Source organism: Triturus cristatus, chromosome 9, assembly GCF_964204655.1.
Source record: "Triturus cristatus chromosome 9, aTriCri1.1, whole genome shotgun sequence".
NCBI classification, from domain to species: domain Eukaryota; kingdom Metazoa; phylum Chordata; class Amphibia; order Caudata; family Salamandridae; genus Triturus; species Triturus cristatus.
Window position 1 is genome coordinate 1,224,138,333 of NC_140592.1, and position 17,609 is coordinate 1,224,155,941.

Consider the following 17,609-nt stretch of genomic DNA (forward strand, 5'->3'; position numbering starts at 1 on the left):
ATCAACCTCTGCCCATTTGCGGGTTCTCCTGATTTCCGACGATAAATTATGTATATGGCCATGAATACGTATCTCACAGGACACTAGATGATGATCTGACCATATACATGGGACAACATCTTTAAGCGTGACAGTTGTACCTGTGGTCCACACAAGGTCAAGGGTGTGACCTTTAATATGAGTGGGAACTTCCACAAGTTGTTTAAACCTCAGGGCAGTCATCATGGTATCTAATTGGCGAGTAGCTAAGTCCCAATGGGGATTGTCCCAATGCAAATTAAAATCTCCAGTGACCAAAATGTTCTTATATCGGGTACATAGGTCCGACATAATAGGCCCGAAGAGATCGTGAAAGAGTGGGGTTGAGTTTGGTGGGCGATAAACTGACAACACCACCCAGCAGACATTGTTCATAGTTATCTTCACCCCGAGCAGGTCAGCTAAGTCTACTGATTCACATAACAATCTTTCTACTGACAGGCTCTTTTTAAATAAGATCGCTACCCCACCTCCTCGCATTCCTCCCGGGCGGTTATGCCATACTGCATCATAGCCCCCTGGGAGAGTGGCAATGATGTCAATCGTTGAATTCTCACCCAGCCAGGTCTCCGAGAGGGTCAGGATATCGATGTCACTGTCTTGGAGCAGACTATAGACCTCCACATGATGACATTGGAGTGATCTAGTGTTTAAGCTAACAATCCTCAGACCGGAGGACCGGCCCGAGGGAGTGAACTTGTGTGGGCGAGATATATCATTATTGGTAATGGTCAGCAAAGTTTCGTGGTCCGGACACCATCCCCCATTATCCAACCTGCGCAGCTCCTCTATGGAATATGTACGTCTGTTGCCAGATGACCAGGCCCCCGGGCCCGACCGTGCGCGGACGGGCGCAGACGGGCTGGACTCTGGCGTGACTCCGGCGATGCTCTGGCGAACCCGCAGCGCGTGCCCGCTGCGCGTTAGCATGACCAGCTTAAATACCGGCCTAGCGTCCTTATGACGACTAGACCGCTCCGCTGCTCAACCCTCACCCAAGATGTCCGCCGTTGTTTCAAGCCAGGCACAGAGTGGTTCAAGATGGAAGTAAGGGCCCGCTCCAAACGCGGTGAATTCAAATTTTTAAAGTGCAGGTATGCGGCAGTGGGATGACAGATAAAAACAAGGGGCAAATGGCAAAATATGCATCCAACACAAATGACAAAACGGGAGAGTCTAAAATACACTATGTTGCTCCAAGTGAGCGCGCTACGTACTAAAATGTACTACAGCTTAGCAATGTTGCCGCAGTACTCTTTCCCAGCGATTTCAAGTGACCAGCCGCCTGATTTTCCCAGCTTAAATACCGGCCTAGCGTCCTTATGACGACTAGACCGCTCCGCTGCTCAACCCTCACCCAAGATGTCCGCCGTTGTTTCAAGCCAGGCACAGAGTGGTTCAAGATGGAAGTAAGGGCCCGCTCCAAACGCGGTGAATTCAAATTTTTAAAGTGCAGGTATGCGGCAGTGGGATGACAGATAAAAACAAGGGGCAAATGGCAAAATATGCATCCAACACAAATGACAAAACGGGAGAGTCTAAAATACACTATGTTGCTCCAAGTGAGCGCGCTACGTACTAAAATGTACTACAGCTTAGCAATGTTGCCGCAGTACTCTTTCCCAGCGATTTCAAGTGACCAGCCGCCTGATTTTCCCAGCTTAAATACCGGCCTAGCGTCCTTATGACGACTAGACCGCTCCGCTGCTCAACCCTCACCCAAGATGTCCGCCGTTGTTTCAAGCCAGGCACAGAGTGGTTCAAGATGGAAGTAAGGGCCCGCTCCAAACGCGGTGAATTCAAATTTTTAAAGTGCAGGTATGCGGCAGTGGGATGACAGATAAAAACAAGGGGCAAATGGCAAAATATGCATCCAACACAAATGACAAAACGGGAGAGTCTAAAATACACTATGTTGCTCCAAGTGAGCGCGCTACGTACTAAAATGTACTACAGCTTAGCAATGTTGCCGCAGTACTCTTTCCCAGCGATTTCAAGTGACCAGCCGCCTGATTTTCCCAGCTTAAATACCGGCCTAGCGTCCTTATGACGACTAGACCGCTCCGCTGCTCAACCCTCACCCAAGATGTCCGCCGTTGTTTCAAGCCAGGCACAGAGTGGTTCAAGATGGAAGTAAGGGCCCGCTCCAAACGCGGTGAATTCAAATTTTTAAAGTGCAGGTATGCGGCAGTGGGATGACAGATAAAAACAAGGGGCAAATGGCAAAATATGCATCCAACACAAATGACAAAACGGGAGAGTCTAAAATACACTATGTTGCTCCAAGTGAGCGCGCTACGTACTAAAATGTACTACAGCTTAGCAATGTTGCCGCAGTACTCTTTCCCAGCGATTACAAATTACAATTACAAATGTGTTCCTAAAGAACCCCGCCTAGATGTCAACCGCCACTATGATGAGAAAAAGTTCCAAAAAGGCTATGTTCCTGGTCAAGCCGCTCTCATGCCAGGAAGCCGGCCAATCGCCCCTGCACCAATGAGGCCCCAAGACTGCAAATCACAACTTCTCTCTCCCCTGGCTACCGGCAACCACCAAGCACTCCGCAACGCCCCCCGACACCTCACCTCCGGATCTGGATACCCGACTCCCGACTGACCGCGATACTCTGCCGATGGAAACTGCTGCCCTCGCGCCCACAAGATCCAATGACCGCTGACCGCCCACGAGTTCCGGCCGCAGAAAAGATTTACGACGTCGCTGCTGGGAGATAAATGATGTCCGTGATCCCGGGTTGAAGCTGAAAGAGAAGGCTCAAAGGTGAGCCCAGGGCCTAAATAGCCCCCACCCTGGCTCCACCCCTTCCGGGCCAGGCACCCGCCGGACATACGTCACAGCCTGACCCGGAAGTACTTCCTCCAGCCAGTAGCCCATCGGACTACTGGACCGGACTAAGGGGGTTGTGGCTTGGGGCCTGGGGGGGCCGGGCCCTAAGGGCACGCTCACCGAGGTTTGCGCTGGTCAGTGTGCTCAGTAGATATGCTGTTGAGTCCAGGGTGCTCAGTGGCAGGGCTTTAAGTGGGCCGGGAGTCAGAGGTGCTGAGCACCGGCAGTTTTTTTAAAGGGGGCCCCGAAACGGGTCTCTATCGGACTCTGTTTTGTGCCTTTTGCACAGGCGGTACCTTTTTTACCGGACTGCAATGACAGCAGCCACATCCATGTGCGCGCGCTCACACTGATCACCTCTCACTAGTGGAGAAGTTACGGCATGACGTCATGCCAGGTGGGCGTTTTAGGGGGAAGGGAAATCCTTTAAAGAGTCATTTCTCTCTGGATTTCCCTTTTCTTTTTGAAACTCGGGAGCAGCAACATTGTCGTGGGCTGTAAGTGGAAGCTTTTTCAATATTATATGCAAGTCATAGTTGCTGCGTATTTTACGCAACTAACAACTATTGACAAAGCCAATGGTCCTGACTTGTAAGTATGATGTTACTTGTTGTATCATATATCTGGACGCAATGACAGAAACAGCAAAATACAAGTGGGGCGGCACACTATGCTAAGCACAGATTTAAGGTTACGTGTTTTTAAGTCACGCCCTTAATTACATTGGCCACGCCCATTTGAGAGACTCTCCCCCCCCCCCCCCCCCCCCCAGTTTTTTCATCCCACTTAAAGCCCTGCTCAGTGGGCATGCTGTAATCAATCGAGTGTCATCAGTGGACACGCTGCTTTCACTCTGCTGTGCTAAATGGAGATGTTATCAGTCTAGTGTGCTCAGTGACCTGCTGGTATCACTCCACTGTGTTATCAGTACAGTAAATTCAGCAGACACGCAGATATCAGTCTGTATGCTCAGGGGCACACTGTTTCAGTCTAGGATGTTCAGCGGACAAGCTGTTATCAGTCCAGGATGCTCAGTGAACACATTTATCAGGGCAGGATGCTCAGCGGACAAGCTGTTATCAGTCCAGGATACTAAGTGGGCACGCTTTTATCAGTCAGGGATGCTCAGCAGACACGCTGCAATCAGTCCAGGATTCTAAGCGGCATGCTGCTATCAGTCCAGGATGCTCAGTGGACACGTTGGGATCGTCCAGGATGCCCAGTGATGCTCAGTGGACAGCCTGTTATCAGTCCAGGATATTAAGTGGACAGACAGTTATCATTCCAGGATATTAAGTGGACAGACAGTTATCAGCCCAGGATATTAAGTGGACAGGCTGCTATCAGTCCAGGATAATAAGTTGACAGACTGTTATCATTCCAGGATATTAAGTGGACAGGCTGTTATCAATCCAGGTTGCTGAGTGGACACGCTGTTACCAGTCAGTGATGCTCAGTGTCAGTGGACACGCTGTTAACAGTCAGTGATGCTCGGTGGACAGGCTGTTCTCAGTCAAGGATGCTCACTGGACACGTAGTCCAGGATGCTCAGTGGTGCTCAGTGGACAGCCTGTTATCAGTCCAGAATATTAAGTGGACAGGCTGTTATCAGTCCAGGGTAGTCAGTGGACACGCAGTTACCAGTCCATGATGCTCACTCGACACGCTGTTATCGGTCCAGGGTATTAAGTGGACAAGCTGTTATCGGTCCAGGATATTAAGTGGACAGGCTGTTATCAGTCCAGGATGCCTACTGGACACGTAGTCCAGGATGCTCAGTGGTGCTCAGTGGACAGCCTGTTATCAGTCCAGGATATTAAGTGGACAGGCTGTTATCAGTCCAGGTTGTTATCAGACCAGGATGCTCAGTGGACACGCAGTTACCAGTCCAGGATGCTCACTCGACACACTGTTATCGGGCCAGGATATTAAGTGGACAGGCTGTTATCGGTCCAGGATATTAAGTGGACAGGCTGTTATCAGTCCAGGATATTAAGTGGACAGGCTGTTATTAGTCCAGGATATTGAGTGGACAGGATTTTATCAGTCCAGGATGCTCACTGGGCACGCAGTCCAGGATGCTCAGTGGACAGGCAGTTATCAGTCCGGGATATGAAGTGGACAGGCTGTCATCAGTCCAGGATGCTCACTGGGCACGCAGTCCAGGATGCTCAGTGGACAGGCAGTTATCAGTCCGGGATATCAAGTGGACAGGCTGTCATCAGTCCAGGATGCTCAGTGGACAGGCTGTTATCGGTCCAGGATGCTCAGTTCGATAGGCTGTCATCAGTCCAGGATGCTCAATGGACAGGCTGTTATCAGTCCAGGATATTAAGCGGACAGGATGTTATCAGTCCAGAATGCTCAGTGGACAGGCTGTTATCAGTCCAGGATGCTCAGTGGACAGGCTGTCATCAGTCCAGGATGCTCAGTGGACAGGCTGTTATCAGTCCAGGATATTAAGTGGACAGGATGTTATCAGTCCAGGATACTCACTGGGCACGCAGTCCAGGATGCTCAGTGGACAGGCAGTTATCAGTTCGGGTTATCAAGTGGACAGGCTGTCATCAGTCCAGGATGCTCCGCGGACACGCCCCGCCGCCAGGGGGCCGGGAGGCAGGTAATTGACTCAGCAGCCCAGATATTGATTGAAAACATCCCTGCCTCTCTCCCTCCGCACTCCCTGCTCCCTCCGCCCGAGGCTGGCCCCGTTATTCCGCTCCACCGAGTCCCATCCCTCCGCCCCGCCGGACCCTCGCCCGCTCCGGAGCCTCCGCAGACGGAGAGATGTTCTCGTCTAAGTCGGTGTCCCCGTCGCCCTCCTTGGACCAGGGGGACTCGGACGCCCTGGACATCCGGACCAAGGTGCAGCTCTTCGGCGTGCTCTGGAAGAAACCCTTCGGCCGCCAGACGGGCAAGTGGTCCAGGAGGTGAGGAGCGGCGCCGGAGCGGGGGCTTAGGGGCTGGTGGCTTGTGGGCACCGGGCACCACAAGCGGGGCGCCTGTGCACACGGAGCCGGGACGCCCTCGCCCCTACAGGGGGATGTCAAGGAAGCCTATGGGATATAAATGTTATGCTACTTCCTGTACCCTGCCCTTACAGGACGTTTTGAGGGAACCCCTATGGAATGTCAACCCCATGCCATGTCCTGTAGCTGGAAGGCGAGTACCTTCCCTTATGGATGGTGCAAAGAATCAAGCCATGTGCTGTGTACTGCCCTCATAGGAGGGTTTAAAAAGCCATATAGGATATAGTTATGTCCTGTATCTTGCCTTTATAGGAGGGTGTAAAGGAAACCTATAGAATATCAGTCACTTGCCATGTCCTGTATCATGCCCTTACAGCACGTTTTCAAGGAACCCCTATAGAATGTCAACCCTATGCCATGTCCTGTACTTGGAAGGCGAGGACCTTCCCTTATGGATGGTGTAAAGGATGCCCTATAGGATGCCAATCCTATGCTATGTTTTGCAGAGTGGCAGGGGGCGCTGCAATTATAGGTGGTTGTAAAAGCGCCCTATAGAATGACAGTCCTATGCTATGTTCTTTCTCTGGAAGGCGGACACCTGCTTTTACAGGAGGGTTGGGGGGACTTAAAAAAATAAGAGCAAATGTTCTGAAGGAACCCCTATAGAATGTTATCTTATACCTTCCCCTGTACTCTTGAAGCTGACCCCCTGCCCTTATAGGAGAGTCTGAATGAGCCCCTAGGGAATGTCAGTGCCTCGTCGTATACCCTGGAAGCCAGACACTTGCCCTTATAGAAGTGAAGGGGGTGAAGGAACCCCAATAGAATGTTATCTTATACTTTGCCCTGTACTCTTGAAGCTGACCCCCTGCCCTTATAGGAATGTCTGAATGAGCCCCTAGTGTATGGTAATGCCTCAGCGTGTGCCCTAGAAGGCGGGCACTTGCCCTTATAGAAGTGACGGAGGTGAAGGAACCCCTATAGAATGCTGATCCTATATAAATCCTGTAGCTCTGAAGGTAAGGTCTGTTCACATATACGTTTAGGATGCTGTCCCTTATAGAATGCCGGTGCTGTGTTCTGTAGCTCGGGAGGCGGGTATTTGCTCTTATAAAAGGGTGCAGAGGAACCTTATACAATCTCACCCATATGTCATGTCCTGTAACCTAGAAAGAGGGAGTTTTGCCCTCACTACATTTTTCTACGAGAGCCCCTCAGAGTACCACTGTTATGTCGTGTGCCCTGGGGAAGAGAACCACTCCACGAAAGTATATATTAAACCCTTAAAGAATATGGACGTTATGACCTGTTGCTTGGAAGGAGGGAACTGCTCATATTTGATAAAACTATAGGGTATCAATGTTATATAAGGCGGTTTAGAGGTCAGTGTTTGGTCTGGCTGTAGGGGTTAATTCACAAGACCCTATAGGAAGGCAAAGCAGCTGTTTGACAGAAATGCTCTCAGCTGTCCTTTTAAGTTTTCCATGGAGCCCATACATTAAGTCAGTGTCATGGCATACTGCCTAGCTTTAAAGGCCAGGCTCTTCGGTGATATAGGGTGTCGTGGAATGTGAGGGGCGGGTGTGCCAGGTGTCTTCTCAAACCTTCATTGGCCGCGGGTGCCGTCTCGTTCGGGGGTTTCAAAGAGGTGCGTTTGATAATGCACTCCCCGTCCCCGCACATGCCGCCCCCACCCGTACCCCCAACATAGGATGCTGAAGTGACGCACAGTAGCGCAGAAGCTAGCAAGGCGCCGACCTGCCTTTATAGAACTCTCCAGCGGCGCACACGAAGTCGTCGATGGCACTCCCTGTGCCTAAAATCACACAGCGCGGTCTAGTGAGGAAGCCAGGATTACATTCCAAGTCTCCGCCTTCCACACCGACTCACTCAGCCACCAGGAGACCTGCTCACGTACAGCGCTATCAGTCACAAAGCCCTGTGTGCAGCAGCATCCTCAAACGGCCAATGAGACATGTTCATTTAGCCGGAACTAATTGGCGCTAAAAACAGTTCTCTGAAAGGTCTCCAATGACCATTACGTTGCGGTTCATTAATTTTTATGGCAGATCTAAAAACTGTAGAGCCTGAATTAGAGGAGGGCGGTGAAAAAAACTCGCCGATGCCCCAGAGGAATTCCCTCTGATCTGGAGTTCTACCAACTGGCAGAAAATCCACCTAAATCCGCCGGGCCGTCCGCTATATCTGTTACCGAGGAGGCTAAACCGCCAAATCCGGTGGCGGTAAATCCGCCATGTCCGTAACTGAACATCCGCCATGATTAGTGAGGTATCCTTCAGATATCTCTACAATGAAGACACGGAAGAAACAGCAACGAGAGACTGTGAACGCAATCCCTCTGCTGCCTGCAAGCCCCCCCCCCCCCCCCCCACAGCAGGTGCAGGGAACAGAGGCCTAGCTCCCCTTGGTGCAGCAGGTGCAGTGGTACCGGGGCCCAGAGCCCTGAGGGACCAATTGAACCCTGGACTTCACTTTTCAAACAGTGGCCAGGGCGGTTAGGGATGTTGACAGCGGCCTACCTCTCTTTAGAGGTGCATTCTCAGCATTTTAAAATTCCTGTGGTGAGACAGGGTCCTGTCGTAAAACCCACCAGCAGAGTTGCCCATTGGCTGTAAATCTACTGGAAAATTGGCCACTTAGGCTGAAATTTGGCCGGTAATTTCCAGCCACAATTGAAGAGATGTCTAAATGCGCAGGGGCAGATTTCCAAGCCCCTTGCGCCACTTTTGCGTAATTTTGAACATGGGAAAAGTGACGTAAGGGTGGCACAAGGGGCTTGTAAATAAGCCCCGCAGAGTTTACTGCGCTTGCCGGTGTGCAAAATCAATCAATCAATCAATCAAGGAATTTATATCGCGCACTACTCACCCGGAAGGGTCTCAAGGCGCTTGGGGGAGGGGGTCTGCTACTGCTCGAACAGCCAGGTCTTGAGCTGTTTCCTGAAGGCGAGGTGGTTCTGGGTCAGCCGTAGGTGGACGGGCAGGGAGTTCCATGTCTTAGCCGCCAGGTAGGAGAAGGATCTTCCCCCGGCGGTGGCTCTCTTGATGCGAGGGACGACGGCGTGGGCGAGGTTCGCGGATCGTAGCTGGCGGGTGGGCGTGTAGAAGGTCAGGCGGTCGTTGAGGTACCTTGGGCCCAGGTCGTGGAGGGATTTGTGTGCGTGGGTGAGGAGTCTGAAGGTGATCCTCTTGTTGACAGGGAGCCAGTGCAGGTCTCTCAGGTGGCTTGAGATGTGGCTGCGTCGGGGTACGTCCAGGATGAGTCGGGCGGAGGCGTTCTGGATACGCTGAAGTCTTTTCTGAAGCTTGGCTGTGGTACCGGCGTAGAGGGTGTTTCCGTAGTCTAGTCTGCTGGTGACGAGGGCCTGGGTGACCGTCTTCCTGGTCTCGGTCGGGATCCATCGGAAGATCTTACGGAGCATGCGGAGGTTGAGGAAGCAAGTTGAGGAGACGGCGTTGACTTGTCTGGTCATCGATAGAGAGGAGTCAAGGATGACGCCCAAGTTGCGTGCGTGGTCCGTAGGCTTGGGTGCGGTGCCTAGGGCCGGGGGCCACCAGGAGTCGTCCCATGCGGAGGGCGACGGTCCCAGGATGAGGACTTCTGTCTTGTCCGTGTTCAGTTTCAGGCGGCTGATGTCCATCCATTTGGCGACGTCTTTCATCCCTTCGTGTAGGCTGGTTTTGGCGGTGTCGGGCTCTCTGGTGAGGGAGAGAATCAGCTGGGTGTCATCGGCGTAGGAGATGATGTTGAGGTTGTGTTGTCGTGCGATGGCAGCGAGGGGTTTCATGTAGATGTTGAAGAGAGTGGGGCTGAGCGATGATCCTTGTGGGACGCCGCAGATGACTCCGGTGGCTTCAGAGAGGAATGGAGGGAGGCGTACTCTCTGTGTTCTGCCGGAGAGGTATGAGATGATCCATTCCAGGGCCTTCCCTTGGATGCCAGTGTCGTTGAGGCGTTGGACTAGGGTGCGGTGGCAGACAGTGTCAAATGCTGCGGAGAGGTCTAGGAGGATGAGTGCCACTGTTTCACCGTTGTCGAGCAGGGCTCGGATGTCGTCGGTGGCTGCGATGAGGGCGGTCTCGGTGCTGTGGTTGGCTCTGAATCCGGACTGTGATGGGTCGAGGGATCCGTTCGTCTCGAGGAAGGCGGTCAGTTGCTTGTTGACGATCTTCTCGATGACTTTGGCAGGGAAGGGAAGGAGCGAGATGGGGCGGAAGTTCTTGAAATCCACCAGTTGGACTCTCACTTGGGCCCTCGGTAGCAATATATAGTCATAGGGGCAGATTTACAAGCCCCTTGCTTCATTTTTGCACCGTTGTTGCTTCACTTTTTGTGACGCAGTGGCAGCGGAGAAATGTGGCCCATTTACAACGTGACGCATCTAGGGAGATGCGTCACATTATACCTGCGTCAGGTATAATGTATGAAGGTTGGTCGTTCCCACGCAGGAAAGCCTCATAAAAGTGACGCAGTGAAAGCTACAAGATTGCACTGCGCCACTTCTAGGACGCCACTGCGTCAAAACCTTATGCCTGCTTGGAGCAGGCGTAAGGAGTGACACAGCACAATGAGGCTAGGCCTCAACATGCATTTCTGGAGTTGCATTGTGTTCGCGACACAACTCCAGCAATGCGTAACTTTTGCGCCAACAGATGCGTGAGAATTTATGACGCATCTGTCAATCCTTGCGCCATGGTGCGACTTATTGTAAATACGGCACATCCATGGTGTTGCAAGGTTCTCAGGGTGGTGCAGGGAAAGTGACGCATCTCTACAGATGCATCGCTTTCTTGTAAATCTGTCCCATAATATATAGTAAGTGATAGTCCTGGTGGCCTTGGAACTTTGTCTGAGATGTAACTGAGGCTCCAGATGGTTTGTTTTTTGTGTTTTTTATTAAGTAAAATAGAGATGGAAAACGTGTTTCCCAATGTTTATTTTGAAAAACTGAAAAAAATGCAGAAAGAATTTCCTCTTTTTAGGGACCCTTAATCCTGCCGCTCACGAATCTCAGGTAATGACTGTGCAGGCTGAAAAGGGGTGAAGGTGGTGCAGGTTTCTTAACAGCTTCAAATGTTTGCAGGTACTACAGGGGCCGACTTACAGTTTGGAGGGCCGGGCACTATGCCGCAAACATGGCAGAGCCCCCGTCTGCCAAACTCTTGGGCCGTCCACCTCATTTAGAGACGGGTTGACCATAAACTTTACATCACCGAAACCTCCATTGGCTTTGTTGATGGAAAGCTTCCTTCAACCTCCCAACAGAGTAGGGGCCATCAGAGGAATGGCATTGCACCACTCACCCTATGTAGGTTCGACATTATAATGTCCTATTTTTGTCCATCACTTACTAGAAAAAAAACAAATACCTACCCCCATACCCTGGGAGAGAACTCCCCTGGTGTGGGGGGTCATTCGTGTTTTGTTTTTCAAAAACAGACTCCTGCTTTGTGAGTCTGCTTCTGAAAAGTTTACAAAAGTTTAAAAGTATGTTGAATGGCAGTTGACTCCCCGTACACTTTATGTACTTTGACGGGCACGGCTGTGATAGCGGTTCTTTCAAGGTACAACGCCGTCATCTCTAAATTTGGCAGACAGTAATCCGCAAGGGTAGTGGAGGTAATGTCCTCCGTCACACTGACGAATGGGGTGCATTCCTCCAAAGCCTAATTCGGGCCCTTCATCTGTTACACATGGACGCTTCTAGGGCTGAAATCCGACAGTGATTTGTTTAGCAGTTAAACATTTTCAAAGTGACTAGTTTCAACTTCAGGCTCTCACATAAAACAATAAAACACCCATTCTTCAGCCTTCCATTTATTAGTGTGAGTCATGAGCGGCTCGTGTCAAGGAAAAGATGTTGGGGGGGTGGTAAATGGGGGTCAACGGAGACAAATAAAAAAAGAAAAAAAGAACTTACCTGCCGCCCTCCAGCACTGAGCTCTTCTGCTCCTCTCCTCTACAGGCTCCCAGACTGCCCTGCGGCCAATCCTGAAGCTGCTCTCATGCATAAGAGCAGCTTCAGCATTGGCCTGAGCGCCGTGTATTTGTGCCCCCAGACAGACTGGGAGCCTGGGCCTGCTGTTTTCAACCCAGAGACGCAGCTGGAGTTGGAGAGAGCTTCAGTGCGCATGATGGTTTGGCCGTCCTGAGCCGGCCAGCCAGACTGTAATGCGCGCTGATAACGGTGCCCACCCTCCCACCCCCCTCCAGTATTGCCACCCCTGACTCCGCCCCCAAGACTCTACACACAGTCACTTAGAAGAAAAATAAAACGATAATAAAATGGGGTTTAAACCCATTTTTTTATGGTTTGACTTTTCAAGTTTTTGAGGGTGCTGGCAGGCGGGGTGACGCTCCTGCGCCATGGCAGAGGAGCCGCCGCTGGTGTGAGTGCCATTCTTGGATGTCGCAGTGCGACTGGGGAAATGACTCTTTTCTTCAAAATCAGACTGTCAAAATCATTAGGAATGTTACTTCATTTACTCAAATTATTGCTTATATTGTAATGTATGTTTTAAACATTTAAATATTTCTGACAGGCACGTTTTAAATAAAATAAATTACTTTAAAAATATGGATAAACGTAAAAAAAAATGCAGAGAAATAGAAATAGATAAATCCAGGTGGAAATGAAAAAAAAATGAACACCTGGGACCTCTATTTGCATTCACATGAGACATATTGGCTATTTTCAATAATGCCTTCATCTCGGCTCATTTTAGCTGTGTTGACCAATAGTGTCTGCTGTATCCACTCTTGACCGTGGGAACGGGGCTTTCTGTTAACTCCCTCTCAAAGAAAGTAAAGGGAACCCCTGGCCTGTTTCTGTTTCTCATTGCCCTTGTGGACTGCACCCTCTTCAAAACCAGCACCCCTGCCTATGTGGCTGAGATCACCATCTCTGGTGGCTCTCGGCAGCAGTAGGACACCATCAGACTGGAGACGAAGAAGTGCAAAAAATAAACCAGGCAACAGGCCTTGCCCGTCTATGTGCCAAGGACCTAAAATAACATCTCTTTAAAGAACACTACATCACAGTGCAGTGACAGACCACTACTGCTCCCAGAACCAAGCTACCTCTCCAATCACTTGTTGACCGTACCTTTGCCTTTGACCCTGTACAGCTCTCCTCTGCCCTTTGTTTAGGTTTACGATATGTACTACCACATACATATGTCACAAGGCCTTTGCCTTTTCTATCTCTCCTTTTTTTCCCGTCTTTGTTTGTGGACACTTGGTTGGTTAAAAGTCTTTTTTCCATCTCAGTTCTAGCGCCAGGATACCCGTAGGGTGACAGCTGCGCGATATAAGAATAAAATACAATACAATACAGTGCTTACATTCTGCAGCCAGTTGCCAGCCTTTACCCCAGTTGCTCACTGTTGCTCTCCGAGTCAATGAATGTTTGAAATGTCATGAATGTTTTCACCAAGTGAGGACTAGATGACTTTCCCGGAGGCAACCGGAGATACACAATGGTGCAGCGGGCGCAGAATGCCAGCTCGATATGGATTTATTGGCAGTATCCCTGATGGAACTGATTTTGAAACCAGCTGGACTAACAATATGTGTCAACAACACTTTCAGATGTTACCCCAGGGCACAGTTTTGTATTTATACCCAATATTTCAGTACCTTTCTGATACACTGGAATCTTCATGTCCCATTCTTCATGCTTTGGGTGTCTACCCTCATCTTTCACTACACTTGGCTGGACTCTGCATGACCCCATGGAAAAAGCTCAAAGCACTGAAGGCTGAGGCAAACTGATGGAGAGTAGATTGTCCAACAAGCACAGGGATCGGTAATTAGTCATGCTTGCCCTATTGGCTTGACAATGCTTGTTTATTGCCGCACTTGCCTTGTGAAATGGTATCTGACACTGAGAGTCTGCAGGGGTGCCAACCTCTGCAGCTGTCACCTACAGCATGTCTTCTCTGCCTGGACATTGGCACTTAAGTTCCATTAGAGATAACATTAGTCCTAGTTCATATGGTCAGGTAGTCGCATTTGTCCCTTGGAGCAAACCCCCTCTCCAAAGCACCCACCCACCTTCGCACCCCTGGTAGGAGACCATGAATACAAAAATCAAGTTCCTTGGGTTAGGAGCCGTTAAACCCCGAGCCATATTTATTAAAACATATAAACAGAAAAAAATCAGAATGTCATTTGTATGCACAATAACCCATAATTTGACACTTTTGCTTACAGAGTTAAGTCCTAGCCTTAAAAGAGTCGCTAATACATGGGAGTTACCTAACCAAAACTAAGATTGTTCCTGTGCATCCATCACAAACATCTTTTGAGTGAGATCACGACTGGTTCCGGGACACTTCCTCTTAGAACCCCTTGTCCAATACCACTTGGACACCATTTTCCCATAGCGGGAAAACCTGTGCAGGGGGCCCGTCTGCCTGCAAGGATACCTCCCTACGGCCCCCATACACCCATCTTCCTCCCCCCAAGGGCCTGTGCTAGCTTGTGCCCACTGAGGATGCACAGGTGGGTGGGAGGTAAGGGCCGCGTGTAAACAACCGCCCCCAACCCTCCACCCCACTGCAACCTTTCTTCGACTTGCTGCCAGCACCCCTTGGAGGGTCCAGTGATTCAGCACGTTACTTTGGTATAAAAGGGGGCCTTACATAGACCGAACTGTCCCACCAATCATGATCTCCCCCGCCATCCAACAGAAATACCACATTAATCTGACCTTGAAAAGCAGAGAACATAAATACGCCATACTACAATGACCTGCAAGAGAAAAGGTGTTACACATGACAAGCCATTACCACGACTTCCAATAAAGCCCAGATGACTTAACTCAGCAAGATTACCAAACTTTACATTTGTGCCTCTTCTGCTATGCCACAAGATGGAGCACTCCCTCTTTGCTCTGGGGATGGTGGGGGGTGGGGGGGAAACAAGCTCTCTAACTCGTGCGGATGCCAGGGGCACCAAAGCAAATTGCGACGGCTGTGGCTGCTGAGTCGCGGCCATCAAGCATGCTGCTCCCCGGAGACTCATGGGGGGGATGGCGTCACAAGGTCCTGTTGTGACGCCATCCCCCCCAGAAGAGACCTGCCACCCGCCTCGTGGCACCTTTTAAAGGGCAAGGGCCAATCCAGTGGTCGAAGTGGGCGGGAACGGCAGGGCACGGCGTGCCCCTACTTCTTTAATTCTATAGATTCCGTTCCCCAACTTTTTTATGTTGAACGTGAGTCCCTGGACGTAAGAAATATCCAAGGCCTACAAAGAGGGCTTGGCATTAGTGGCTGTTCGGGGCCGGGCGGGGAGCAGGGAAGGAAAAGGTCTCCGTCTCTTACTTCCTGCCCAGACGAGACAAGGACAGTCCGCTTCTGCTCTGCCGCTGGTAGCTGCCCCCCCCTCTCTTTCTTACCCTTATTCCCTCTCTGTCTGTCTAACTCCTCCTCACTTACCGAAAACCGTCACTCAAGAAATGGTTCTCACCCTCTTTCTTACTCCTATTCCCTCTCTGTCTGTGTAACTCCTCCTCACTTACCGAAAACCGTCACTCAAGAAATGGTTCTCACCCTCTCTTTCTTCCTGTCGTTCATTTGATCCCCTGTGAAATGGATGTAAAAAAGAAAACTTTTGCTGGAAATGCCGTTTTGACATTTTTCTATTCCTAAGTGCAGCCTCGGAAATAAAAGGTTCAAAATAGGAAAAATCAATAACTAAATAAAGCAAGGCGGAGTGTTCTTTAAAGTGGCCAGATCGGTTTTATTCAAACCCCAAAAACATTAGCGTCACTTTACTGAGTTTGCCAGTGAAGCGCTGTTATTCCCCCGGTGGGGAAGTGCGCCAAACCTGGAGGTACAGCAATACCTGGTTCATGGGTGGATTGGAAAACAAAATGTGTACGGCGGCTTTGTGTTCACAAATGTAGTTTTTTAAACCATACTGCTTATGTTTTGTAAGCATATAAGCAGCGGACATTGAAATGGGTCCTTTCTGGGCCCTGTAGTTTTCAGGCAGAAGCACCCACTGATTTCTGAATAGTGAGCATTAAGTTCACCATGTTGTTCCTGCTTACATTTCACAAGCTTCATTTAATCTTTCATTCCCAATGAGTGTTTGCTTTTTCCTCTAGGCTGCATATTACTGTTGCCTGGTGCTTAATTTGAATTGAGTCACATCCAGTTGTTTATAGCAGGTCAAATTGGATTGTAGTTGAAGGCAGTGTGAATTTCTCTCAGTGGGGCAGTATGGTGTTCAGTGAGGGAGCGGATGTAGCACTAGGGGCAGAGCTGCCGAATTTAGAACTGGGGGAACCAGGTTCAGCCTTCATGGGCAGTCCCCCAGACCACTATCCTGAGGGAGCACATTCCAAAGCTAGACCTTAGAAGGCTGCGCAAGACCTTAGAAGCCCTGGTGTCTTAGCACCAGCAGGTGAACCCCAGCAGTGGCAAGTGTGGGTTCACCTTGAAGGCTTGCCCACCACAATCCATAATGAAGTTCACCTCCAGTCTTGCAGGCAGTCCTACGAAGTAGTAGACCCTAGAGCAGGGGTACTCATAGTACGGCCCGCGGGCCGCCAGCGGCCCGGCAAGCCTTTCTTGGCGGCCCGCGGACCTTGCAGACATCGTACCGGTGGTTTTTTTTTTTTTTTAAACAGTGTCAGCAAACACAGACTCTGCTCTGTGGGGGCCCAGGGATTCAAGCGATAGTCCCAGTGGAGCTGTTGGGGCGCTAAGAGGTGAAATACAACAAAGCCTCGTTATCATGCAAATGGTCTCTTAAAGACCTGTGAAGTACTCGGGTGGGGCTGTGTGTGTGCCCGGGAAGGGAAGCTGCCTCAGCTGCCACACAAGCGGAGGGGGGGGGGGGTAGAGGTGACAAAGAATGACAAGAGAACAGCAGGGTGTGAGAGTCAGGTAAGGGGACAGAGGGTGACAGAGGGCAGTAGGGAGAGACAGAAACAGACAGAGACATTTAGAGATAGAGACTAACAGAGACAGGGACAGACAGAGACAGATAGGCAGAGATAGGGACAGACAGATGGAGGCAGAGATAGACAGAGAGGCAAAGAGACAGACGGAGAGGGAGACGGAGAGGGAGATGGAGAGGGAGGGCGACAGAGAGAGAGGGAGATGGAGAGGGAGGGCGACAGAGAGAGAGGGAGATGGAGAGAGAGAGGGAGGGAGACGGGGAGAGAGAGGGAGACGGGGAGAGGGAGGGAGACGGGAGGGAGGGAGACGGGGAGAGAGAGGGAGACGGGGAGAGGGAGGGAGACGGGGAGAGGGAATGAGACGGGGAGAGGGAATGAGACGGGGAGAGGGAATGAGACGGGGAGAGGGAATGAGACGGAGAGGGAGGGAGACTGAGAGGGAGGGAGACTGAGAGGGAGGGAGACTGAGAGGGAGGGAGACTGAGAGGGAGGGAGACTGAGAGGGAGGGAGACTGAGAGGGAGAGAGAGGGGGAAACAGAGGGAGACGGAGAGGGAGGGAGAGGGAGAGAGGGAGGGAGAGAGGGGGAGAGAGAGGACGGGAGACAGGGAGGGAGGGAGACAGAGGGGGGAGGGAGAAAGAGGGGGGAGGGAGACAGAGGGGGGAGGGAGACAGAGGGGGACGGAGAGGGAGGGAGATGGAGAGGGAGTGAGAGAGACAGAGAGGGAGGGAGAGAGACAGAGAGGGAGGGAGAGAGACAGAGAGGGAGGGAGAGAGACAGAGAGGGAGGGAGAGAGACAGAGAGAGAGGGAGGGAGACAGAGGA

General features: G+C 50.9%; 1 protein-coding gene across 1 annotated transcript in view; it reads left to right on the forward strand.

The window, feature by feature from the left end:
* The first annotated feature begins 5,598 nt into the window (after positions 1-5,598).
* Positions 5,599-17,609, forward strand: part of PLEKHD1 (pleckstrin homology and coiled-coil domain containing D1) — a 223,691-nt gene continuing 211,680 nt past the window's right edge. The window contains exon 1 of the mRNA XM_085627306.1: positions 5,599-5,813. Coding sequence (XP_085483432.1) covers positions 5,671-5,813 — 143 coding nt within the window. The 5' untranslated portion in view covers positions 5,599-5,670. The remainder of the gene's footprint in view (positions 5,814-17,609) is intronic.